The sequence below is a fragment of the Alosa alosa genome, chromosome 6, assembly GCF_017589495.1.
Source record: "Alosa alosa isolate M-15738 ecotype Scorff River chromosome 6, AALO_Geno_1.1, whole genome shotgun sequence".
Taxonomy (NCBI): Eukaryota; Metazoa; Chordata; class Actinopteri; order Clupeiformes; family Clupeidae; genus Alosa; species Alosa alosa.
Window position 1 is genome coordinate 9394250 of NC_063194.1, and position 26327 is coordinate 9420576.

At 40.4% G+C, this 26327-nt stretch overlaps 3 protein-coding genes across 5 annotated transcripts; 1 reads left to right on the forward strand and 2 right to left on the reverse strand.

Moving 5' to 3' along the window:
* Positions 1–348: 348 nt before the first annotated feature.
* Positions 349–5670, reverse strand: wdr46 (WD repeat domain 46). The gene is made up of 14 exons (XM_048245047.1): positions 5584–5670; positions 5104–5289; positions 4873–4953; positions 4627–4739; positions 4354–4441; positions 4136–4197; positions 3902–4006; positions 2797–2947; positions 2399–2634; positions 2110–2263; positions 1865–2012; positions 1541–1731; positions 1127–1240; positions 349–978 (listed from the first exon to the last, which is right to left on the reverse strand). Exons 1-14 carry the CDS (start codon positions 5638–5640, stop codon positions 862–864), a joined length of 1803 nt encoding a protein of 600 aa, XP_048101004.1. The 5' UTR covers positions 5641–5670; the 3' UTR covers positions 349–861.
* Positions 5671–10218: 4548 nt separating this feature from the next.
* Positions 10219–15066, forward strand: LOC125295685 (cytosolic sulfotransferase 3-like). Of its 2 annotated transcripts, none has more exons than XM_048245049.1 (8): positions 10219–10324; positions 11356–11494; positions 12197–12325; positions 12528–12628; positions 12817–12943; positions 13122–13219; positions 14479–14653; positions 14739–15066. In XM_048245049.1, exons 2-8 carry the CDS (start codon positions 11356–11358, stop codon positions 14849–14851), a joined length of 882 nt encoding a protein of 293 aa, XP_048101006.1. In that variant the 5' UTR covers positions 10219–10324; the 3' UTR covers positions 14852–15066. The 2 variants fall into 2 exon arrangements, with proteins under 2 accessions (XP_048101006.1, XP_048101007.1); XM_048245050.1 differs by having other exon boundaries at positions 14744–14813.
* A 1010-nt stretch (positions 15067–16076) lies between these two features.
* ssuh2rs1 (ssu-2 homolog, related sequence 1) lies at positions 16077–25385 on the reverse strand. 2 transcript variants are annotated; one of them, XM_048245052.1, is made up of 13 exons: positions 25316–25385; positions 25060–25127; positions 23992–24093; positions 23813–23888; positions 20720–20849; positions 19856–19916; positions 19300–19421; positions 18947–19009; positions 18654–18736; positions 17843–17935; positions 17438–17543; positions 17180–17287; positions 16077–17093 (listed from the first exon to the last, which is right to left on the reverse strand). In XM_048245052.1, the coding sequence occupies exons 1-13, from the start codon at positions 25336–25338 to the stop codon at positions 16950–16952; spliced, it is 1179 nt and encodes a 392-aa protein (XP_048101009.1). In that variant the 5' UTR covers positions 25339–25385; the 3' UTR covers positions 16077–16949. The 2 variants fall into 2 exon arrangements, with proteins under 2 accessions (XP_048101009.1, XP_048101010.1); XM_048245053.1 differs by lacking the exons at positions 25060–25127; positions 25316–25385 and adding an exon at positions 24557–24867.
* Between the last annotated feature and the right edge of the window lie 942 nt (positions 25386–26327).

Genomic DNA, 26327 nt, shown 5'->3' on the forward strand with positions numbered 1-26327 from the left:
ACCATACCTGAAAATTTGAAGAGTTTTGGAGTTACGGTTTAGGCTGCAGTATGACTTTTACAGAATTTTGGCCAAAAATGAACGGTACAGAAACAATAGGGGTCCTGCAGCTATGCTGCTCGGACCCCTAATAATCAAGTACTAATGTTGAGTGGCTGTGCAGCTATGCCTGAAAAAAGTGGTCCAAGCTTAGTCCAGAGCACATACACTGCTGTATGGAGAGTTTGTAAGGTGAATGTAAGTGAATATTGAAATGCCCACATTTTCACTTGTCCCTGTGCACTATATACCACCTTGAAGAAGGTTTAGAAAGTTGCTGTTTCTCTACAAAAAGAATCATACTCATACTTGTATCCCGAAAAAGAGTTTATCTTTTAAAAAATTATGTTTTAACGAGCTCTGACAGACAACTCTTCAGGTACTCACAAGGTCAGGATGAGGTCAGAAAACCAAAACAAAACAATGGCATTGGCGACACACACTAAGTTTGCTGACTGTTTACTTTGTTAAGTTCCTATCCATACAACCTAGGAAGGTTTTATTGGTTTTATGTAGTAACTTGTCATAGAAAGTACAACACTGTATATTTCTGAAACAAACGGCGTATTTCGTGCATTGCTGGTTTCCTGAGGTGTTTCTCCGCCATCAACACAATTCCTTCCTACACAAACACACTCAGGCGCACACACACAAGTAAAATTTGTAAATGTGTCAGTATTTGGCTGTCAACGTCTTTTTGTCCATTTCAGTCCAACAGCCCAGGGACTGAAGCACATGATGGGCTGAACCTCCTCGCCCGTAAGGGCATGTTCTTCCAGCCTCACAGGGTGTGGCCTTTTCTCTCTTCAACATTGCCACCGCTCACTTCTTAAACCTGTCCAGTGCTGACCTCTGTCCTTGAGCAGCCAGAGTGGCCTTTTCCTTCTTCAGCTCCTTCTGCTTCCCCAAATTCTCCTCCACCGTTTTCCGAATCACCTCCTGAAGATATGACAGAGACATGTAATGAGAAAAACACCTTTCTAGTTCTAGAACAGGGCCTTTTTAAAAATGTGTATAGCAGCGTGTGTGTGTGTGTGTGTGTGTGTGTGTGTATATATATATATATATATATATATATATATATTACCCTCTGATCTTCATGAGCAACCTTCTTCTTCCTCTTCTCCACGGCGCCACTTGAGCTTCGGCCCTTCTTCCTCATGCGAGGTTTGAACTTCTCCTGAGCCAATGGGTCATAACCCTGTTGACACAAGGATACATACACGCTTAATTATTATTATTATTTTTTTTTTTTTAAGCAGTCCTTCTTGTGTCACCCATGTCTGAGTGATTAGAGTAGAACCAATACTGACAATGCCAGAGGATTAGTAGGAAATGCTGGCCCTGGTTCAGAGCAAGGCAGAGCTGGGCCAACAAAGAAAGCATCGACAACTGCTTCAGAATCTTCTATCCCAGACTTCTAAGCAACTCTACAAGCATGCCAAACTATACCGCGACCTTGGCCGAAATTCTACTTCTATATTAAGCGTAGTCTGCTCACCAGGGTCTTCACCCGCTCCTCGTGCCTCTGCTCCCAGGAGGCATGGTCCACTCTGCCCAGCTGCGATGGGTCCAGGCAGATGAGCTCGGGCTGGATCTTCTCCAGCAGAGCCTTGACCTCCCACTCACGCCGCTGCTTCAAGCTGCCCACTGGGTTCACATCCATGGCGTCGAAGTTGGGCTCACCCGCACCTACATCACATACAGAAGGGATGAAGTAAGTGTGTACCTATTGCTTAGACACACCTAAGGACAGGACCGATGAATGTCTGTGAAGATGAATACAGGCGAAAGGATTTGTGTGAGTGTGTGTAGGCGTGCTGACCTGGTACAATCATGCTAGTGAATCCATCGGAGTGTCCTACTCCCAGAACATCCTCATGTGGGCAGTAGCTCAAGCCTGTGATTCCTCCCCTCACGCGATGGGCCATGTAGGGCTTGGTCACCGGCGTCCCCAACACATCCCTGTATACCTGCACACAAGAACATGCACACAGGAATAGAAATACAGTTAGCCACACACACACATTCAAATAGGCCTGTGATTCATGAGGAGTGTGTGCATGTTACCTGCACAATGTCTCCTGTTGCAGCAGCCAGCAGTCCTCGCTGACTGAGGGACAAACAAGCGGCCCCTGCTGGCAGGAAGTAGGACTGCAGAGGCTTGAAAGCTCTGATGTCATACACCTTCAGCTTCTTGTCCAAACCAGACGTCACCATGTACCTTTACACAGACCAAACACATTTGTATGGACAAAAGTGGGGTTGTCTCTAAATGGAGAATTACAGTACGTAAAAACAAACAAACAAACAAACACACAAACAAACAAACAAACAACATTATAGCAGCAGAACTCACGTTCCGGTCTTGTCCACGGCTACTGAGCGGACCCCACCCTGGTGACAAAGCATCTTGACGAGTGGCTCCTTCTGATTGGGAGACCAGAGGCTGACAATGCCATTGGGATGGCCCATGTGAATGATAGCGTTCTGAGGGTTTTGGGTCATCACGCCGAGCCGACCCAACTTGGCATTGATGCATACCACCTCCTTCCCTACAGACACGTCCAGATACTGCAGGAACCCTGTTGCACTCTGGGCACAACACACTCCAGTTTATTGATCCACAAACACAACAAATAACACAAGACGACCACACACCTTCCAACTCTTAAACTATGTTATTACAGTTTCCAAAATGGAGAGTTGGAAATGTATGAATTAATATTCAAGCTCTGACACACACACACAACTTACCGCCGTGGCCAGCAGAAAATGGTATGGCAGAAACTCCATACTGAGAACGTCATTAAACTTGCGAATACAGTGAAGCTCCACCCCTTTGGAGTCGTATATGTGCAGCCACTTTTTCTGAGCCACAGCAAACATATCTTCATTATGCAGCCACCTGAAGAAAACAGACACACAGGCTCCTTTTCAACTCTGACAGGATGTGCTCCACACTATTCACTCTCTATCTCTCTCTCAAACACAGCAACACAACCACAATTCACAAACACACATACATATTTGGTCCTGACCGTAACATTTATTATCTGAACCTGTCATGGCTAAGCAGTGACAGCAGGTGGCAGTAGGTCGATTGGCTCATTCAGAGGTGCGTGCGCATGCAGCACCTGCTCTGACATTCTCCTCAGAGCTATTCTCACTGACATTTGTGACAGACCATCCAGTATCCAGTAATTAGTTAATTAATTTCTTACATACACAAATAGCACACAATCCCTATTAAAGACCCCAAGACTGCCACCTAGTGATAGACCCACGAAAATGGCCTGGTTTTGAGCTGACGTGCATGCGTCACTGATTCGACCCAAAGCGGCAACCGAGTTATGATAAAATGTCCAGATTGTGCGTTTTCATGAGTTTTCGATCGTCATATATTTCATTTCCATTCATCACAGAGTTCCCAAAATCACATATAAGGTGTGTTAGAGTGTCTAGTTTCGTAATTAAAAAAAAAAAAAAAGCTAAAAACGTAATATTACGTTTTTGGCACTCAACGCATGGGAAGGCACTCAATGAGTTAAAACAACATTATAAGCTATCTAGCTTGCTAACTGATACATTTTTGAATGATATACAAGAGTGATTAAAAAGAAGTTGTTTTACACTTTTACGGTTTCCGACACTGACAATAAAACTGACTTGTGAATAGTCCATCTGAGTACCATTAAAGTGAATTTACATTAACTGTCTGCTAACACATAGCTATAAACATTGCTAAATACATTATTTCCCCTGTGTGTGTGTATTCATCAGAGAGTAAACTTACGTAGTTTGACTTTATGAGGATGGTAACATGTGGATGTATTAGCATGCATATGATATTGATACTCACTTAACATCATTGACTGTTTCCATGACATTTATTTCTGACACCAACTGTTTCGATTGCCACTCTATGCAGGTCACATGACCTCGTTTCCCTCCCAAGATGAGATGCCTAAAATAAACAAATAAATCAACTCACATTAAATACTCATCTTGTGTGCATACATCATTTCCTTCTAGTTAATGAACATGTATCCTGCTCTTAGATATGAAGTCTCCATCTCCAAACAACATAACTTACCTCCCAGCTTTGCTATAGTCAAGTCGGTATGGACCAAACTGAGATAGGTGCAGGTTAAAATACTGCAGAGGAAGAAAAATGAATGAATATTACAGATGAGAGTTCATTTTCCAAGGAGTTGATATTGCAAATCATGTCACATACACACAAACCCAAGACCTGTCAACACATTAATTATCATGTGTAGATGTATGGGTATTATCTTTGGTGCATTTTACCTTGGCTCCTGAAGTGATGTCCACAGCATCTGCAATGTCATCCTGAGAGATGGTGCAGGTATCCTCATCCTCATCTCCCTCTAGGAAACTGTAAGCACCCAGCCCATTCAAACACAAGAGTATCCATTCATTTAAACTGTTATTTCTGGAAAACTCCCTCCATAAAATGCTTTGGCAGCAATAGGCATTTCATAACAATGGATAAGTAGACTGCTCAACATTCTAATATGTACACAACACATTTTGAAACAGCTACATTTAAGACAACATTACCCTGCGTCCTCTGGGAGCAAGAGGTCAAATCTAGCTGCCTGTTTTTGAGCAAGCTCTGATTCTGCCTCGGAACGTTTTATGGCCTCTTTTAACTTTGACCTCAAACCGGACGTCTGCAGAAAAAAGTTAAAAGGAAAAGAGAATTAAACAAGCACTCTCTCTACAGCAAACAGACGTTTTAATAATATGATACTCTCACAGTCTTCTCACAAATATGACGATCTATTTCAAAAGAGGGTTGCCTACCACTTGGGACTTCTCTCCTCTCTGAAACTTCTTCAGCCGCTCTTGGGGGATTGGAGCTTCTCCGGGGAAAGGGTCTTTTGACTGTAACGGAGTTCGATGTCAATCATGATCATCGAGTAGCCTACTAACGTTCATGGATTATGTCTACATCAGAGGGTCATGTCGCTGACATGGCAAGTGGCAACACTACACTACACTGCACTGTACCTACTGTCAAGGAGAATAACTTACCCCGGAGATATGGTTTGTCTTGCTTTGTCGATTCTTATTTTGCTTCTCTGTGACCAATTCTTTATTAGGAGAGACCGCTGTGATGTTTCCTTGAATTGAGTCACTTTCTCCATCTTGTCGATTCTTCTTGTTAACGTGACTATTTTCACTATCCTCCGTTGGATTGTCCCAATAGCGCTTCGGGGGCTAATAATTAAAGAGTCAAGATATGGTCAGACAATCAGGTTCGTGCATGGTATTCTATTTCTTATGTCTTTCAAATGAAAGGAAACGGCAGAGAATGTACATTGAAGTTAGTAATCCAAAAGTAGGCTAGATAACGTTCGCTAGCTAGCGAGCTAGCATGCAAACTTAGACAGTTGATGGTAAGACAGATATTTCAATATTAACATGTTTCGTGAAGGGGAAGATTTGGATGTGAACATATCAACATGACGACTACGTATGAGTGCAAATAAAAGACTAAATTCATGCGTTTACCTTTCCCTTTTTACCCACGTGTGATTTGGTCGACGCTGCCTCCATGGTGGCCGCCATCTTTGTTGTGTATTTTCTTTTCCGGTTACGTCATCACTACCTCATAAAATGTTTGGATGTTTGGAACTTTACAGATCCAAAAGTAGGCCCTACATTATGTTAGCGAAATCTAACCTAAATCACCTTTTTTTCAAACCCCCACTGAAATTTGCAAAATAACTGGTTACTTGGCCTATTGATTATCTGGAACATCAAAGTTAAAAAGAATAGCTGGTAAAGTCAAAAGTCAAAGTCAAAGTCTGCTTTATTGTCAATTTCTTCACATGCCAAGACATACAAAGAGATCGAAATTACATTTCTCACTATCCCACGGTGGAGACAAGACATATTTTACCAATTTAGTCCACAGACAAACATAACATTCAAGTAAACAATAACAAGTAAATAAGAAGGCACATACAATGAAGAAATAAGAGCAGCAAAAAAAGTGCTATTAAAGTGCTATTAAAGAACACTGACAGATAGTGCACCATATACCACATATGCATAATAGTGGCTCTACGTAGGATAGAATGAAGTGTGTGGCCTTGCTGCAAAACTGTGCAGAATGACATCAGAAACTCTACTCTCACAGCTCATCTTGCAGCTTTAGCCTAACCACAACACATGAGACTCATTTTCCACAGTGAAAACACTGAAATGCTTGTAGGTTTCAAAGTTAAAGCAACTATCAAGACGACATACTGGCTGGTGCTGGTTCCCTGTAGCCTTCCTGACAAACCTGTTAGCACATTTTAATTGGCTCTGCCTGTCCCTCTGGAAAGGATCCCATTGACACCTGTTTCTGACCTTCTAGTGTTATGACTTCTAGAGGCGTAACCAACTGTGAAATTATACTTAAGTTGATGCATTAAAGTCTTACCAAATCCTTTCAGAAATGCAGCAAACACATCTTTCTTGTAAATGTTTAAATGCAATTTCAAAGTAAATACACATTCCCGAGTTTCTGGTGATTCAGAGTTGGACGTCAATGGAATCCTTTCCAGACCGACAGATTATATTTTACATCATACCTGTGGAAAGGACTTGACTAAAGCCAGTTTCAACCTTTAAAAAATGATGGAAGACTGGCGTAGAAACACTTAAGATGCAATGCTAGAAAGTTTGTCATTTGTGGTAAATTGATTAAAGCAAACAAAGGTGTTATTTCAAGCAGGAATAGTTCATTCTAACTTTATCAATATAATTTTTTTCTCTTTTTCAGATATACACAAGCGAGGTGTTAAAATTCCCTCTACTAGTGCATTTTCCACAGTGGCCAATCAATAACCAAGCCTATCAAAAATAAAAATCACCAATAAAGCAACCTTTGTGGGCAAAAATCATCACCATCAGACCCTTGGAGAGGATTTCACTGGGGTTATCAAGTTGGCACCTTCCGTCCTGGACCCACCCAATTCTCCACACTCATGATGGGTGCACCAACAAATATCAACACATTCTTTGGCCATTTCTGTTCGTTGCTGTCGCCGTTTATGATCCAGTCAGCCAGCAACATAACAAACCGCAAACAATTGCAATGGTTACAAAGGAGTTACAGCACGCACAGAGACGATAACAATATTTGCCATCTTATCTAACTCAGGGGGAGATGGTGAATAAGCTAATTTCCCAAAATGTTGGCATGTTCCTTTAAAGAATATCTGAAAGCAGACTTTATTTTCAAAGATGGTTACTTAATTTGTTGTATACTGTAAGGTTAAGCAAGAAGAAGCTCAGGTTTCAAAAACAGGAGAGGGGTCTACTCTCTCTCTCTCTCTCTCTCTCTCTCTTTCTCTCTCTCTAGTGGACAAGATATACTACAATAACTAAACAAGCATTATTACACGGCTCTTCAGAGTGCTGCAGAAAGTTCCATTCACATGAATGGGCCTTCCCAACGTTCGGGCCTATGTTAAATCTATATAAATCACCGGCAAAGTATATAATCACCGCTGTCAATGGCAACGGGTTGATTAACGTCTTTCATATCCCCAGGGATGGATTACTGCACGGGCCTACCGGGCCCAGGCCCAGGGGCCCAAGGGATCAGGGGGCCCTGAAGCCCAAGCCTTTGCATGTAATCATTGCCTCAATATCAACAAATCAGGATGTAGGCTATGAATCTGATTGAATTTAGTATTGGCCATCCCCAAAATACACCAGAATACAGGAAATCTCATTAAACAAATTAAAAAAGTCTGGGGAAGGACCCCCAAACCCCCCCTCCCACATATACAACAATAAGTGGGGGGGTCCTTAATACATCTGGGCCCAGGGGCCCGAAAGTTCACAATCCGCCCATGCATATCCCTCCGCAAGAATTCCGTTCGCTTATTGCAATGGAATTTCATTGAAAGGGAAAGTAAGCTAGTAAGACGTTGCCATGCAACACCTGAAACTGTCAAGTTCTATCTGTGTGGCGAACTATTTATTTTGTCAACGGAAGACACGAAACGGTAGCAAAATCATTTTTAAAGATTCATTGTGTTAGGTTTCTTTTCTCGTTTTGGCAAGTAGCCGTGTAATAAGCGGGATAATGTATTGTCCGCCGGTAAATATCAGAAAATAAGTCCCTTCATGTCGAAGCAAAACCCCTCCGCTGCGCGTCGGGGTTCTGTTCTCCCTGTCGGGACTTATTTTCTGATAATTACCGGCGGACAATACATTATCCCTTACTTACAGCATAACACAGAGACAAACCTGTCACTGCACACAAATGGGGAACACAAACAATGCATTCTAAAATTGAATGAATGAACATTACTCACTATGCATTCTGGGAACAACATCTGAAAGTGCATAGTGTACACTACACATCCCAACAGGCCGGTTGCCCCAGACAGCTTGGTTTTGCTGGCATCCAGTTGGCGAGCTGGATGAATAAAGTGCATCGAAAATGTTCCTCCTGTGGCCTTTTTGTACAGGTCCAATGCAAACAGATCTAACAACCTTTTGTTGTGAAAGTGTTCAGAATCATTTTTGTAAATGTACATACTGTGTACTTCTTATGGTCATTTGTGATTTTTGTATCCATGTGTATCTCTTGTGTCTTTGGTCTGTATTCAGAGTATCCTTTGTTTGTCCTTGAATTCAATGAAAGCCTGTCTAGAGGCCTTTTGCCTATCACCAGGTGTGAAACGTCAATGTTTGTAAAAACAGTATGTGGCCAGGCCTCTGAAGAACTTCCCAGGAAAGGGGGTAGTTTTAATTAAAAGACAATTGAAGCTGACCAGACTTGATGGCACCAAGAGGCCACATCCCCTCCCAGCACACCTTTACATTGCATATTCATAGTAGGTCACTCCTTCTCTTTGTGTGTAACTTACTTAAGGTTAAGATTTGTTTTATATAGTCAGAGAATACTGGTGAAACCCATGATGGGGTGACACAAACATGTACCTCTCTCTTGAGGGGCACTGTCCCCTCATTGAAAAGAATAAAAGCCTGGATCCTGATATTCCATCGTCCTGATTGAGTCTTAAGAGAAATATGGTAGTAAAAAAAATACTATCAGTTATGCTGTAAAGAAGTTTCTCTGTCTGAAATGGTTCTCAATTATCTCTTTTAACCTGATGTCCATAATTCACATACATTTGCTGGGTGTCCCTCAGGTTCTGTTTAAGACTGGCTGATCAGGTGCCGCATTTTCTGTAAAGCACTATAGCTGATCAGCTTGCACTCAAAAAAGCCACTTATCACTTTGCTATAATTGTATGATATAACTGACCTCAATATGTAACGTACTGTAAAATATTATGGTTCTGGTGTTTGCAGATCAGACTGAACACCTAATTGGTCAACCAGACTTTAAAATATGTATCCCAAATATTCAAATCTTGAAGATACATGAAATAAACATGTACACACACACACACACACACACACACATTCACACACACACGCATACATATCCATACACATACACACATGCACATACACACAGACTCGCACACACACACAGAAATACACACACGAACACACACAAATATTATAAGCCACTGATCACTAAATAATTAAGCCAGTCTGCCAGAACATAACTTCCTTTGATAAAGAGCCAAGTTATTTCTGAGCAACTCAAGCAATAGAGTGGGACATGGCAATAAGCGGATGAGAAGCGGGACATAGAATGAGAGGTGGAGCATATTTTAGAACAGTGAATCTAAGCTTTAGGCAGGAAGTCTGGGTCAGGGTCTAGCAAGGAGAGGTCCAAAGGGAGAAGCTGGAATGTGTGTGTGTGTGTGTGTGTTGCTCCCCTGGGATGATCCTGCTAAACCAGAAACACACATTGTAATAAATCAATAGTTGGGATGTTGTTCATCAAAGCAGAAAAGATCTTCAATGCAGATGTTCGGAATAAAAAGAAGATTGAATAAAAATGAAGAAGGGATAAATAATAAATATAAAAATACTGTCTCATTCAATAGCATCATGTTACAAAGATGGTTAAGATAGGCATTTGAACAGTCATCAGTGTGTTGAAGAGATTTGAAGAAAAAGGGAATTTCTATTGCAGAATTCCTAAAGTGACCAAAGGGGAGGGGGCAGCTAAGGAAAGAATCAACACACTTATGTAACCGTACACCATGCAGAGAGAGAGAGAGAGAGAGAGAGAAATGTAAGGTGTAAATTGTAGGCTAGTGTAAGGTGGTGCAAAAGCTAATAAAGAGATTGCTCCATTCCGGTAGCGGAACGACTGCAAGAGGTAAGATCCAAAGTTTGTGATTGCTCGTTGAGGTTTTGAAAGTAGGCTAACCTATGTGTGAAGGTAGGCTACAACCCAAATAAGATTGGACATTAGTTTTATGTGAAAGAAGTGCTGACATATGTTCCTGTTGTTGGTGGAAAAGCCAAAAAACTTGCCTAAACGAAATACAAAATAGGCCTACGCTCTGCACTCGAAACCGAAATAGCCTACAGAAACTATATTGCTGATAAACTAGCTCTACCTTAAGCATTATAGGCTAGTTCAAGGCAATTCCACGGAAAATGGACTTTTTGTCACATCCATAACGCCAGTGAAATGCCTTGGCATTTGTATGATGTGAATGATAGCATTCATTCTTTGTGCATTTTTTCTCATTTACATTCTTTAACCAAAAATAGCAAAAGCTCAAATTTCATGTAATCATTCACATCATACCATACCATCACATTTTACTGGCGTTATGGATGTTACCAAAAATGTAATTTTTCATGGAATTGCCCTTCAATATAAAAAGAACAATGATCTAATGTCACAGGGGACAAAGGACGGAAAAATAAGACGGAGTAATTTCGATTTTTTTGCAAGGCAAGACTGACAGAAAAAATCTTTAGATAACACAAACAAATGAATAGTCATGAAAGACATATCTTCTGAAGTAATAAGCAGAGTCGCATATACCCATAGGTGAGGCCTGAGGATCTCAGTGACACTCCACTATGCAGTTCAACATAGCCTACAAAATTACTCTAAGCAATTGTGCTGTCTAAATGGCAAGTTGCTTGATTAAAAAATTAATTGAGATTATCTCACCTTTGCTGCACTCCCTTTCTCTCTGTCAGTTATTTACCCATTTTGCATACCATTTTCCAGTTTGTAATTACAAGTGATTGTTTTTGACAACAGTGAGTGATACTAGGCCCTATTGGTCCCTCAGAGTAGGCTTATTATGATGGCGGCCTCACTGCTGCATTAGTTCGTAATAGCCTATAGGATCATTCTTCTCATAATGCTTTCATCTTATCACCCAGATGGAACCAGAGGGGAGACCCAAGCTCTTTGACTTTCAAGGAGTATCGATGATAAACTACTTCACAGATAACTGGGAAAAAGTTCAAGACTTTCGTGCTCGACCGGACGATATCCTCATCGCTACATATCCCAAGGCAGGTGTGTGGTGTGTGTGCATCCTTTGTAGCTTTTATCTTTCTACGTGCGTATGGGGGGTTTCTTGGAAAATACTGTAAATGAAAATGTCAAATCTTGTGCCAGAAAGTCACAAGTATAATTATCTTTGATCTTAAAATCAAAGAAAACCCACAGTCTTATACAGGTTGCAGTCATCTGGCTTACACAATAATCGTTTTTCATTGACTTCCTTGTTTAATTTGCTTGTTCAGCAGGTTATTAACCTATAACCTATTCTAGGCTACCACATATCTGGTTAATTTTTGATAAGATACAATGAAATAAAATATGACAGTGTTCCAGCCTTATCATAAATTAGTTTGGTTTTCCAGTTACATAATAACATAAGTATACAGTATTTTTTTCTGCACATCAATCGAATTCAATTAGAATTTATTTACATGAGAGCCTTAAAGCCCACTAAAGTGAGGGGCTAATTCCCTTTTAACAAAAAAAAAGTTAAACGCATAAGTAGTAGAGTAGAGAGATAGGCATAGGAAGTTTTTGTGGAGGGGTTAGTTGTTAGATGTGTTTTTTTTACATGTAAACAGTATATTACATGTTGTAAACAAATGTTTTCTTAAAAAGAGCAATGTGATACCTTGTTATGTGTATCTTTGATTATGTTATGTGATACCTTATTATGTGTTCCATTGACAAACAAATAAAATTGCATTGATCTAGGCACAACATGGGTGTCCTGTATCCTCGATTTGCTGTACTTTGGCAAAGACATGCCAGAGAGACAGACCACTCTGCCCATCTATGAAAGAGTACCCTTCTTGGAGATTGCTGTTCCTCAAATAGATAAAGGTACTGACACACACACCACACACACAAAAGAGAACATGAAAATGTGTGAAATGTGACTTGCTAGATAATGTAATAAGCTATTTGATTTTTCTATGTTGGTCTTGAGAAAGCACACTTTTCTTCCAAGGTACTACCAAAAGTCACTAAGTCCCATGTCACACGACACAGCTGTAGCTGTAATATGCATGTTCACTTCCCATAGGAACAGAGTTGGCTGATCAGCTATCCACTTCTCCTCGCCTAATTAAGACCCACCTGCCTGTCCAGTTGATTCCCAAAGGATTCTGGGAGCAAAACTGCAGGGTACAGTATGGATATGGTTTGCAATGCTTTGTCAAGCATCTGACACACTCTGTCACAAAAGAAACATTAATGGCTTAGCATAAACACTGTTACTGTTCATTCATTTATGCATTTGTGTTATGGACTCAGTGGTATGCAGTGGTTGTGAGAGATGAGACTATATATTTTACTATCCTCACTCTTCTCAGATGGTGTACGTGGCCCGTAATGCTAAAGACAACGCTGTCTCTTACTTCCACTTTGATCGTATGAACATGGTGCAGCCGGAGCCTGGAGACTGGAACAGCTACATTGAAAAATTCATGGAGGGCAAAAGTAAGGTTGAGACTTAAATCAAGAGCTACAGGTAAAATGGACAAATAGATGAGTGCACTAATCACTTAATCCACTTACCACCAAGCAAATCAAACTCTCGAACTAATGATTTGGCACCCTCAAGAGCTGTGCAAATGATGAGAGTGTGTGAACTCTGAACCTTTCTCTGTGCTATCAGCTGTGTTTGGGCCCTGGTATGACCATGTGACTGGCTGGTGGGAAAAGAAGCAGACCTACTCCAATATTCTTTACATGTTCTATGAAGATCTAATTGAGGTATGTGTAACTGACAGGTACCTAATGTATATGTGTGTGTGTGTGTGAAAATTAATGATCAGAAACAACAAGAATTGAAAACACATCAACAATATTATATCTATCAATCAGGGATTGTGATGAACTGTTGTTTGAATCAGAGTGTTATAGTGAATATTGTCATCTATTGATGAATCAAGATATGAAAGTGTGTGTGTATGTGTGTGGTCCTCATGTTGCAGAATACAAGAGGGGTATTAAAAGACTCAAAAGAAACCATGGTTGGAATAACAAAGACACAGAAAATAGTGTCATTCACTCAAAGTGAACAAGGAAGTGAAGTTTTTTTTTCTTTTTTGAATGGAGAAACACGGCTGTTTCTGTAAAACAGCAAGAGTAGGTGTGGCGGTGGACCAACTGAATGCACATTTATGTATGTACCCATGTGCGAGTGCTTACTCATCTAGGCACGCAACGTTATTAAGAAAAGAGCACACCACTGTAAAGAAACACATAGTATGACTACATGACTTTATATTGTCTTAATAACTGAATTAATTGAAAACACCTTTTCCCTCTATTTCCAGTCAACTACTGCAGTAGGCTATTCAGCAAATGTCTTATCAACAGAAGAAGCAAGCAACAAAGTTGTTAATAATTATAAAATAGCTAAGCTTTCACAATTAAAATGATAACCAAATCAAAGGATTAACAAATAACAAGCAAATACATATAGCAAATAGTACATACATGGAATAAAGTTAATAAAAAATCACATGGAGGTCTGATCACAGTGGCAGCTGGCAAAACCAATAAGATAACATAATTAACATTAGAATTAACTGGCTGTAAGCCTGGTTGGGTACTGCACAGAATAAATTCCCATGGTAAACTGGGCCATCTCAGTGTTTCCCATAGTTTGACTTATTTGTGGCGGCCCACCACAATATCAACATTGACCCCCACACAATGATTTTCCAGGTTGTACCAAATTGTGCTTAAATCTGGTTAGCATCATAACCACGCTGTGCTAATTTGTTAAAAACTGTTGCATTGAAGTTAATTCTGCAAACCTACCACCACAAATAGAATTCAATTCTGTGGGAAACACTGCATCTCTTTTGTGAAACCAAGTCAAGGCTGAACGCAGGCAGGATAACCAAACAATCCCAACTTAATCCCTTATCTAGGTTTTGTGAAATACCTCTCCGGACCTGTAACATGACTATGTGTAATTACATGTATATGTAAATGCATGACTGTGTGTGTGTGTTCATTAGGACACAGGTCGTGAGATGGAGCGCCTCTGCTCCTTCCTGGGTTTGTCCACTACAGCAGAGGAGAGAGAGAGCATCAGGGGAGGAGTGCAGTTTGACGCCATGAAGGCAAACCCCATGGCCAACTACTCCACCATCCCTGTAATGGACTTTAAAATATCTCCCTTCATGCGCAAAGGTCAGTAAAAGGGCACGCAGACAGATACTGTGAAACACTTAAATCGGCACTTTCTCATTTCTCTGCTCTGTAACATTATCTGCAGGGAAGGTTGGTGACTGGAAGAACCATTTTACTGTGGCTCAGAATGAGAAGTTTGACGAGCACTACAAGCAAAGGATGAAGAACAGCTCACTGGCATTCCGCACAGAAATCTAACGTCAGAAAGGAAGGGCAAACGGAGGACAGTTCAATCAGTCTCAACAGTCCGCTGTGCTGTCTGTAATGAAATATAGTTTAATCCACTAATATCCTGCAGATATTGTGTCCCTTAGTGCAGGGCTTCCCAAACTTTTCCACGACAAGGCCCCCCAAATACCACTAGGTTCTGGCCAAGGACCCTCTTGATGTGTTATTAAACCCATCGACAATACTACGGCAAATGTAAAAATACATTAAGCTAATCCTAATAATTATTTTAGCCACAAGCACTTTGCGATAGAGCGTACAATGTGTAAAAATTGTATTTGGGGCTTTCTGCTATATGAGAGCTATCACTCTACTATTATTCAGTCATTATCATGGAAAATATAATGTCCAGATATGCGACACAATATTCTAATGGCATTGTATAACAACCCTCATAGTAATAGGTATATTTTACATTTTTCAGATGTGTTTATTTGTTCCTTTTATTTTTCCTTCCAACTTGCTGAGGCCCCCCAGGGGGCCCCCTCACGGCCCCCACTTTGAAAACCACTGCCTTAGTGCACTTCCAGAATTGTTAATTCACCTAACTCAGTTATTGAGACTGCAGAAACAGGCTCAAGCCCATGTATGAGTTTCTCAAGGTCATAAGGGATCAAAGTGCCAGGAGTCCCCTCAGAACAGTCTTCCCTCAAAGACCAGATTTTTTTTTACTCTTATATAAATATTTTTACTATTAACAATATAGCAACAGAGTATCATTTGCTATGGAATTCTAACCTAGTATGGTCTGTTAACATCAGCAGTAATCATCTTATTCTTAAATGAAGAATCATAGAAATTACAGATGCCATTTTAGTCTTGATTGTGCAATTCTATCCAACATTTTATTCATTACACTAATCCTGCTGCTGACTGAGACCAATATTTCTTTCCCAAAACTACAATGCAGTGCCGATTAGTTGGCAATGCCTCTTAGACTTGAGCAAGGCACCTAACCCCTCACTGCTCCCCGAGCGCCGCTGTTGTTGCAGGCAGCTCACTGCGCCGGGATTAGTGTGTGCTTCACCTCACTGTGTGTTCACTGTGTGCAGTGTGTTTCACTAATTCACGGATTGGGATAAATGCAGATCCCTCACAGGATCAAAAGAGTATATATACTTATACTTACTTAGACCCCAAACACTCAGGACCATTTTTGGATAATGTATTATGAACAATTACTCTATTATGAATGGACATTATTTTCCATTTATTTTAAAGCCAGTAATATTGCTTTGTCTTGCTATGTGCATTCACTTAGTCTTAAAGGCCCATATAACAGAAACAAGCCAACATTTAGGGTAAATCATGGATACCAGGTGTTGTAGTATTGTATCAAATGATCATAAACAATATTCCAAAATGTATTTTACAACAAACACACAATGAAGTTCATTAGCCTTTTTGTATAAACATTCTTAGAAAAAAATCAGTAACTTTGGTCTGAGAAAACAACTTCAGGAAAGAGGTGTCATAAACAATTACAGACATTAAAATCAATACCTCACCTAGGCATTCTGGAATTATCTCCTCATTGTTATGCAGAACTCCAAACTGAGTTTTGTATGGAGCCAAATGTCAGATGAGCTCTTGTCCTTCACTATGGAAGTAAAGTTCTCAATGTCCTGGTCACTTACAGTACATTATACATTGACGACAAAGTTGTAATGCACTGACAAGCAAATCTAAATAGGCAGCTAGGGCTGATAAGAATGGACAGAACTCCCATTCACAGGATATAATGGATATCCCTGACATTCTCTGTGCAGTGAGTCTCATCAACATAACAGTAACAAAGATTACTGTGACTGTAACATAAAATCAGTTGTGTATACTTTTATCAGTATTATCAGTACATCATACAGCAGATGATAAGCAACTGTATGCTCTTTAACCCCTGTGCACTGTATTGTTTCATATGTACAGAAATAAACAGATATGTCATGTAATACTTCTGTGTGCATCCACATACATTACATTATTATAACAGGGCTTCTCTTACAAACAATACATGGAGGTACTGCCCCCAGCTGGAATAAAAGTGTACTGCAATCTTCTTGGCAGGCAGTTACAACACAGAGCAGCAGCAGCACTTGGCAGGGTAGTCCTCAGAGCTCACTTTGAATTCATTCCCATACACAAAATAAACATAGGTTGTTCCCTTCCACTGGTAGCTGACTCGAGTGATGGGGATGAGCTCGATGGTCTGGCGCTGAAACAACACACGTAGAATAGATAAATCAGTTAAAGAAAAACAGCATTCAAAACTCCCTTTCGGTCCTTTCACATCTCCATTACCTGCTGCAGGATGCGTGAGGTCTGGGAGTAGTTGGCCGTGTGTTCTCTCACTAGTCTCTCTGATGCTCCAACCACAGCAAGATCAGGGAAGCCTCTCACAGGATATACCTAACCACACACGCACACAGATTAGAGAACACACAATATGAGCAAAACTACAAAAACGTTAATAAATTATGTGAAATCATACGTCAGGGTGTGCATGCACACACACAGATACACTTTATGACAACAGACATGAGAGACAGTCTCTTTTACCAGGTATTGGGAATCCTTGTACATCTCCTTTCCTGACACTTTACTAAGATTGTCCACTTTCAGACCGCTAGCCTGCTCCACCACATAGACATCAATGTGGTTAGTCCTGCAAAACAAGCAATCATTAAACCAGATGCATTGCATTATTATTGACCACTTTAGGGTATTATCGTATCTGTAAAGAGATGTCTGGGGATGATTTTTATATATATTATGTTTCTTCGGTGGGTGGGGGGTGGTTGGGGGGCAGTGACAGGACAGTGGAGAGAGTGACAGGAAGTGAGTGGGAGAGAGAGATGGGGTGGGATGGGGAAATGACCCGTGGTTCTGCATATGGTACGGGCTCTGTAACCAGTTGCACCACATGCCCCCCCCATGACTAGGAATGATGGCATGATGCCTCACCATTTGACCTTTAGGTTGATGAACATCAGGATCTGTCTCCTGCCATGGCACGTGGAACAGTCACGAGAGCCTTGACCATGGCAGTGACTGCAGCTGTGGATACACAAGGGCACACATGCAGATAAACACAAAATCAGTAAGTAAGTAAGTATAAGTATAAGTATAAGTATTTATACTCTTTTGATCCCGTGAGGGAAATTTGGTCTCTGCATTTATCCCAATCCATGAATTAGTGAAACACACTCAGCACACACTAATGCTGGCGCAGTTAGCTGCCTGCAACAACAGCGGCGCTCGGGAAAGGGTATATAAATTGTCTTTGTACCGAAAATGTCAAACTACAGTCACTATAAGTGGTTTAAATAGTGTTATAATGCTGCATGTACATAACTGCATGAAGTAGTTGGTGGAATTTTGAAGTAGCGACGAGAATTCTCAGTCTAACCATTCATGTGCCATTGAAAGGGTGGAAATAAACGACCCACCAGCCCAGCACTAAACTCCGAGCGTGGTACACAAAATCGGACATTTCAGGCAGTAAAAGCCCCGGTAAGAACCAAACCAGATTTTGTTCAAATCTACACACCTAGGGCTACTGAAAAATGTAAGGTTAATTTATCAAATGTTATTTTGAAGGATTAAAAAACATTGTTGTTTTAGAATTTTCGAACGAATTGGGTGATAATTGGAGGTGTTACGATATAAAAGAGTATGGTCTAAATATGGTAGTTCTCTTTATTCTATATCCTGTCACAAGTTCTGTCTTTGTCTCTAATTTTGAAATCTTGAGAGAGTGAAACCACTGACTTACTTATCTCTTCCTCTTCCATTGCAGTGCGAGCAGCGATCATTTCCATGGCGATATCCAGAGCCATTGCACACCCAGCAAACTTTCTATTGGGAAAGAAACAGAAAAATACGAGGGTGTAAATGTTACCCTAGAGAGCTTTTAACCAGATTGCTTTGGTTTATGATGGTAACTTAAGCAGTCTTTTTGTTAGACACATACAGTGGGTCAAATGTCAGTGTTACGTGGTGTGTGCAGAGCCAGTATGTAGGTAGGTACCAGCCCTGTGTTGTGTGTTGATCACATGAGATACTCACATTGCCGGCTCCAGCACAGTCTTTGCATGGGGTTCTGCCCATCCCAAGGCATACATAGCAATTCTGCTCAGGGCAGACAGAGAGCGAGAGAGACAAGCAGTCTAGTCATCACATTCCATACAGACATTTATATGTCATTTGAAAAAGACAATTAGAGAGAGAACATAGCAATTCTGCTCAGGGCAGACAGAGAGCAAGAGAGACAAGCAGTCCAGTCATCACATTCCATACAGACATTCATATGTCATTTGAAAAAGACAATTAGAGAGAGAGAGGGAGATAGAAAAGGAGAGAGAAAGAGAGAGAGAGAGAGAGAAAGAGAGAGAGAGAGGCGGGAGGAACAAAGAATATACCTTCACAGATGAAGTGTAGGGCACTCTGATATCTTGGGTATGATCCTTAAAGAAAGCTGGAGCCTGGGCAGGGACGTCCCAAGGGCCTGGAACTGCTTGTGTGAAGGCATCCACAGGTTGCCCTAACACATGTATACAAACACACACACAGTAAAAACAATTTTCATGTCATTAGCAGTTAACAGCTTACACATAAAATGTGAAATTTACATGATGTGTGATGGGATCTGGCACTCAAAGAATATACACTGTGCTTTAAAATGCAAGACACATATCACAAGAATATTGGTTGTGTTGATGTGTTGTGGTTATACCTATACACTCTTACCATTACAACCCTCGGCACCCTGAATAGCCATGCACTTATGTGTTGACTAAATAAGTTGCAATATCTTATAATGAACTTTTGTAGAAAACTATTTTCCACAATCTAAAATTGAAAATGCAAAAATCTATTTAAAATGTCTAACCATACTAAATGAGACCAAGTTTCAGAAAATGAGAGCAGTTGTAAAAAATGTCAACAATGTGATCGATCATGGCTTTGAAATTTTACCATTGTAGGGCTCCTGGCTCCATTCAGTAGATCTTGACTCATTGAAGGTCTCTAGGCGATACTGAAAAGACAAACATAAGAATAGGTATAAGGACTGATTGTTGTTTGCTTATGCATGTTTGCACATTCTGTGTGTGTGTGTGTATATATGTCTGTGCAGTGTTGGGAAAGTTCACTTTCTGCATGAATTAGTTCAAAGTTCAGTTCACACATTTTAAAATGAACTAGTTCAGTTAGGATCTGTCTTGTCTTTAGATTTTTTATTTGCTTGCACATAGCTTGAAAGGCTAGCCGGGTGCTTCAGTTCAATGTGGATGTGACTGAAGTGCGGATTTTCTTTTTGAAAACAGGTGGGCAAAGTTTGTGCAGAAATGTAAGATTTTTCCCATCCTCACCGACCTCGTCATAAAACTCGTTTACATGATCATACGACGCCTCCCTGCTGCTTTTGGCATACATTGGCCTAACTGCTGTCTGATCCATAGACAGTAAAAGGTCGGATCCATGCTGCTTTTTGTTTTGATGACGCATGCAGCGGTGCGACATTGGTGGCTGGTGTTGCCAGATTGGGTGTTTTCCGCTACATATTAAGGCCTGTTTACAGCGTGTTTTAGTCGGGTTTTTGGCAGGAAGGCTCTATAGAAATCTGGCACCATATTGAACGAAGTTAAACTGAGAGAGCGTGCCATTCCCAGACACCAGAATGAACGAGTTCAAAGTAACGTTCATCAGACAGTAATACAGTACGCTCAGTTCGCATCGTTCAATGAACGTGTTCAGCAGGCACAACACTGTGTGTGTGTGTGTGTGTGTGTGTGTGTGTGTGTGTGTGTGTGTGTGTGTGAAAGAGAGTGCACCCTTCACCCTGTAGGTGTTGAAGGCCTCCATTCTGGTGATAACTCCGTTTCTGGCTGGGTCAGAGCTGTAGCAGCACTTGCTGGAGGCAAACATGATGAAGGCGTCTCGGGCCGTTTCCTCAGTGATGGACGGAATGCTGCAGAGAAGAATGCAGCAACATGATTACGGTAGCAACTCGAAAAATAACTCCCAAAATAAAACAGCAACTTTCAACATTCTGCCACTCATGCAAACAACACAGTTGAAAAAAAATGTATGGTCTCAAATGTTACCACCTAAAGTAATTATGCACCAACATAGTTTCCATAAATAATACTCTGGAATTTTTTCCAAAAAGTGTGAAAGATTAAATTAAAGGTGCAGTCAGCCACTGTGCCCATAAAAAATGTTGCCACAGGTAGGAATGAGCTACCTCTCTGGTGGGTTTTGTTTGGTCCTAGTTAAACAATTGATGCATGTTGTTTTGGACAAAAGCTAAGCTAAAAGCGATTTACAGCAGTAGATTAAACATAAACATAAACAATCGCGACTTCCTGTGCAATCACTGACTACACCTTTAATGACTTGTGCCCATTCAGCAAATACAACAAATATTCAGCAAGGCTGCAGAATTCTCTGAAAGCATGTGAGAAGTAAAGTATACATGCAATGCACGCCAATAAGTATCTTTTTGAGCAATCCCATGGCTATAAAAGGAGAGATATAACAAATAGAGAATGTTTTCCTTAACTGGCCCTAGTTCCGCAGATCAATACATTAAACCAGGGTTTTTCAAAGTGGGTGCCGCGGCCCTGGTGTGTTGTGACGCATGCTCAGGGGTGCCACGGAATAGTCCAAGGTTTGATAATTTAATGACATTTCTTTAAAAAAAAAAAAATAGCCACAATATCAATTTCAAAATACAGTTGTGATAGAGGGACATATGTTTTATGCACTTTAGTTGAAGGCCTATTCCTGATATTTCTGTTCATATTCTGTTCACTATTTTTTCAAAAGTTCTATTAAATTAGTTGAATTAAAGAGAGCGGTTCATTTGAATAAAACAAAAATGAGATGAACCTCACCTTCTCATAGTAATGCTATAATAAAAGCAGTTATGGCCTATCCAACATATCACAAGGCTAAATAAAATGGCATGAAGTACATGTACAAATGTACAAAGGAGGTTGAGATAGGGATGCCGTGGATGGAGAGAGAGATATTTAGGGGTGCCGTGAGCCATAAAAGTTTGGGAACCACTGCATTAAGCATTGCTCACAGCTTATACACTTAAATGCCAACTTAACTGTCAACTGTGTCCAGTCCACCACTTCACCACAAACGACAGAAAAAAACACCTTGAAAATAGGGCTGGCAGATATCGTGATTTAAATGTCAATGAATTGATTCAGTTCAATATTCCAAATGTCTCGTGCCGCTTCTGATTGGTGAACATGCCTGGTGCGTAGGAGGTACAGCACTCCAGATTGGCTGAAGCTCATCGGCCAGGGGTTTTGTGTTTCTTGCGTGGTGTGCACGCTCACCAATCAGAAGTGGCACAGTCAAGCAGAATGACAAGATTAACTGACCACGATAATTTGTAGCTTTTGCGATTAGATAATTGCATTGGTTCATATTGCGATTGCCGACTGTGATAACTGTGCAGCCCTACTTGAAAACCACACTCGCATGATAACACTGCCTGACAGGATGTTTTACATAGAAGCATCTTCCTGCACACTGCAGCAAATATAAGTCAATTCTTCATAAAAGAGTACCTTTCCCTGGGATTCTTCCAAGGGCCTTCCGCAACAGATTGAGGATCAGACTAAAGGGTCTTTATATAATAATCAATGTTTATTATTAGTATCATTAACTATTATGTGCCATATTCATGCTCCTATCTATCATTGAGGGTACCGAGGTCATCTATATTTTTTTCCTTCAGGTTTTGTTTGATTTAATAAGTGAAAATAAAGCTGGCGAGACAAATACCACTGCAAATTCAGCATCCCGCGACACATAGTTGCAGCTACAATCTGACTTCTCAAAACGAGGGCACAATAATGTCAGCTGGACTATTGTTATTTTGGATGGATAATTGATGCTATTGTGGATGGATTATACAGGTGCATCTCAAAACATTTGAATAACATGGAAACGTTCATTTTTCCTGTAATTTATTTTTTCAAGCCTTTTTTTGGTTTTAATTTTGATGATACTAATTTTGATGATTACGGTGTGCATCTCATGGAAATCAAGAATCCTGAATCTCAACATTTTAGAATAAAGAATTTATAATACAGAAATGTTGACCTGAGGAGCTCTAATCAGCTAATTAAATCAAAACACCGACAATGGTTTCCTGAGTCTTTAATCTCTCAGTCCAGGCAGGACAATGGGCATTTCCACAATATTCTATTTTTTTAGATGCACCTGTATTGTTCATAAGCATGACCCCAACATAACCTTTTGTCAAATAATATTATGGATCAGTTATTTAGTCTTTTGTGGGTTCAACAAGAGAGAGAAAAGGAAGGACCCTCCCAAGTGAGAGATAAGTGACCCAGACTCAACAACAACCAATTGAAATTGGCAACAGCCACCACCAGCCAAATCCTGGTAAAACGTGAAAGTTAATTTCCATCACTGACACAGACACAGACACACACACACACATACACACACCACTCACTTTAAAGCTTAGATGTAGCGGAATTACCAGTATTGAGCAATTGAAATTGTACAACTGAAATCTGACAGTACTGTAACCACTGTCTATGGGTAGCCTATAGTAGACTACGCCCTATAGGTTACAACAGGTTCAATAGTTCTCATCCCTGTTATCAGGGATGGATTACTGAATCTGAAGTCTCAATCTGTCCATTTCTTTCCATTTTTGACCTTGGTATTTTAAGGTATAATTAAGTCCTGACCATAGTAACACATTGCAAACACATTGCAAACCTTATAATGCCATAATCGTGTGATTTAGCAGTGCTGTTTATTAGGTTTGACAGTACTGCATTATGGTGACAGGCAGCAGTACAATTTAGTCAGGTCACAAGTTAAACCAGAAAGAGAGAGAGAGAGAGAGACAGACCAAGAGAGAGATCTTACTTCCAGTCTGGGTGTGTTTGTCCTGGCTCAGGCATAGGCACTGGCACAGTTGGCATAGGTGGAGGCAGAAATCCACCTGTCAATATGAAGATGAAGGAAAATTCCAAACAAAGCATCAACTTACATTGATACATACTAGCCTACTAACTCACACTGAAATCCTGTTCCCCGGAACTCACCTCCTCCCATCACGGTTCCCTCGTAACCCGGGACGTTGTCAAACATGCTGGCGGGCGGCGCAGAAGGAGCGGAGGGGTCTGACACGGGCGGGGCGAACATAGCTGAGACAAAAAACCATACAAACCAGTTTGTGTGGAATCTCTATCGGAAGATCAACGTTTACTTATTGGTATATTTGTTAAATGATTGTGAGGCGCATCTAAAATTAGGGTACATATACATCCTACAAACAGCACACATCTCTGAAACATTGTATCAAAAGCTTTAGAGTATTAAACTCCAAGAAAACTACGTTAAAGTAGTTTCGATGTATATCGGATAATATGAGCTGACGAAATCGAAATTCCTACTCATTAAATCTCTCCAGATTGACACAATCGTTGGTTTAAGTTCAATTCTAAATTGAGATGTCTTGCTGCGCACAGCACTGAGATGTGCGTAACTTTTAACTTCATCAGCTGTTTGGAAGTAAATCATTTAGCCTATACATGCTCGCCCGTATTACGCGATGTTACAGAATCGCAGTGGCGACATTTAAGACAAGAATTTGTTTTAATGACTTACCTTGACCTTCCTGTGGACTGTACATGGTCTATCCAACTGTGGAACTAACTTCAGTAGGCTAACACCTAATGCGAAAGAGTCCTGGGATGTTTCAAAATCCATACAGCTTGAAATACAGGAAGGACGTTCATTTTTCACCCAATCGACGCAGGGTGGCGGTCATCCACACCTGATTCCTGTTGGTACTAGTATGCCTAGCCTAGCTTCTTGTAGGTAGGCTATTTAAATTATATGGATCTTTGCATCAGTGTTGCTATTATAGGCCAGGTAATCCATGTAATTACAACTACTTCACCTACATAGGAATCCGGGACCCCAAAAAAAAAAAAAAAAAAAAGAAAACTGTTTGTGCCATAGCCTGCATCAGCACATCATCATCATCATCAACACTCTGTTCCAGTCTTTAAGCTACAGTTTGATCGAGGCCTAACTTAGGTTACATGATGATCTGCATGGAAAACACATGGAGTAGGCTACAAATAGTCTATAAGGTCAGTACCTACCTGGAATAGCGGCTGCTGCTGCTGGGCAGTAGCCAGGGTTGTCACTGCCATAATACGGTCCATGCCCACTGCGAAATAGTTAATTTAACTTTAAAATCTTTAAGATTTCACGGTGTGATTAATCGATTGCTGAGGGCCACTATAACTTTCACTTTCACATTAACTTTGGGTCTTCATATACGATCCTCCTCTTAGTAGTAGCCTGCCTAAGTTACACAAAGTGCTTGAAAATATAGCCAACCTTCGCGTTACGCACCTTAAAAGTCGTTGGTTCTCCATGAAAATGTGTTGTGTTCGTCAAAGACCCAGCGAACAAGAACGTGTGCCTGCCAAGGAGAAACGATCATGTGATGGCAATGAGGAAATAGTCAGAGATGTAATCATCAACTTGATGAAACAGTGGTATTGACTATAAATCGCCAACTCAGTATAATCAGGCTTGTCGACTCTTCCTATCTATACAGTTCTTTGACATCCTTAGGGCTACACTTCCACTTTAAACTCTGTAACCTATAACACCGTTATCACTTTTAAAATGTCGTAGGCTACACTTAACATCCATCACACACATCGATTTTGTATAAATTAGGAAACAGCCGTGACGCTTCTTAATCGAGACAGAGCAGACCTCTTCCATCAATACTACACCAAGTCAAAGCATGACACACCCTATTTCAATGAATCAGATTGTCAGTTACATTTGTGAATAACATACATGATAAATACAGGTGATAACTAGGCCTTCTTAAAATATATAAAAATGGTTTAGCCCATCAAGGAGGCAGAAAAGCTGCAGTCTCTGTGACCTGTGACCATAATACCTCCATGCCTGTGACAGCCTGGAAGAATGTGGAGGAAATAGAATTCAGTCACATGATGCATTTTGCTCATTGACGTTTTGATTTTCCCTCTTAACAAAAGACATATTAACCTAGCCTAGAAAATGCAGGTTAAATGTGATATTGGCTCTTGCTTGTACTTAACACTAATTCATCATTTGTGTTGCACTGATGCCATGCCATTAGTAGGCAATTGTTATGTGTCGCTGCGAGATTAGGGCTAATAATTATTCATGTTGAATGCATTTCAAATTATTTTAAGACAAGACCAGTAAAAACCAGTGATATTAAGGTTTGCGTTTATTTCCATTAAAATCCCAGATACTCTGCCTCAAACATAAATATTTTATCTATAGAGGTACTTTGGATGGCGATTTGATATAGGCTACTTTGGGAAGTAGGTATCTACAGCATCAGTTGGATGACTGG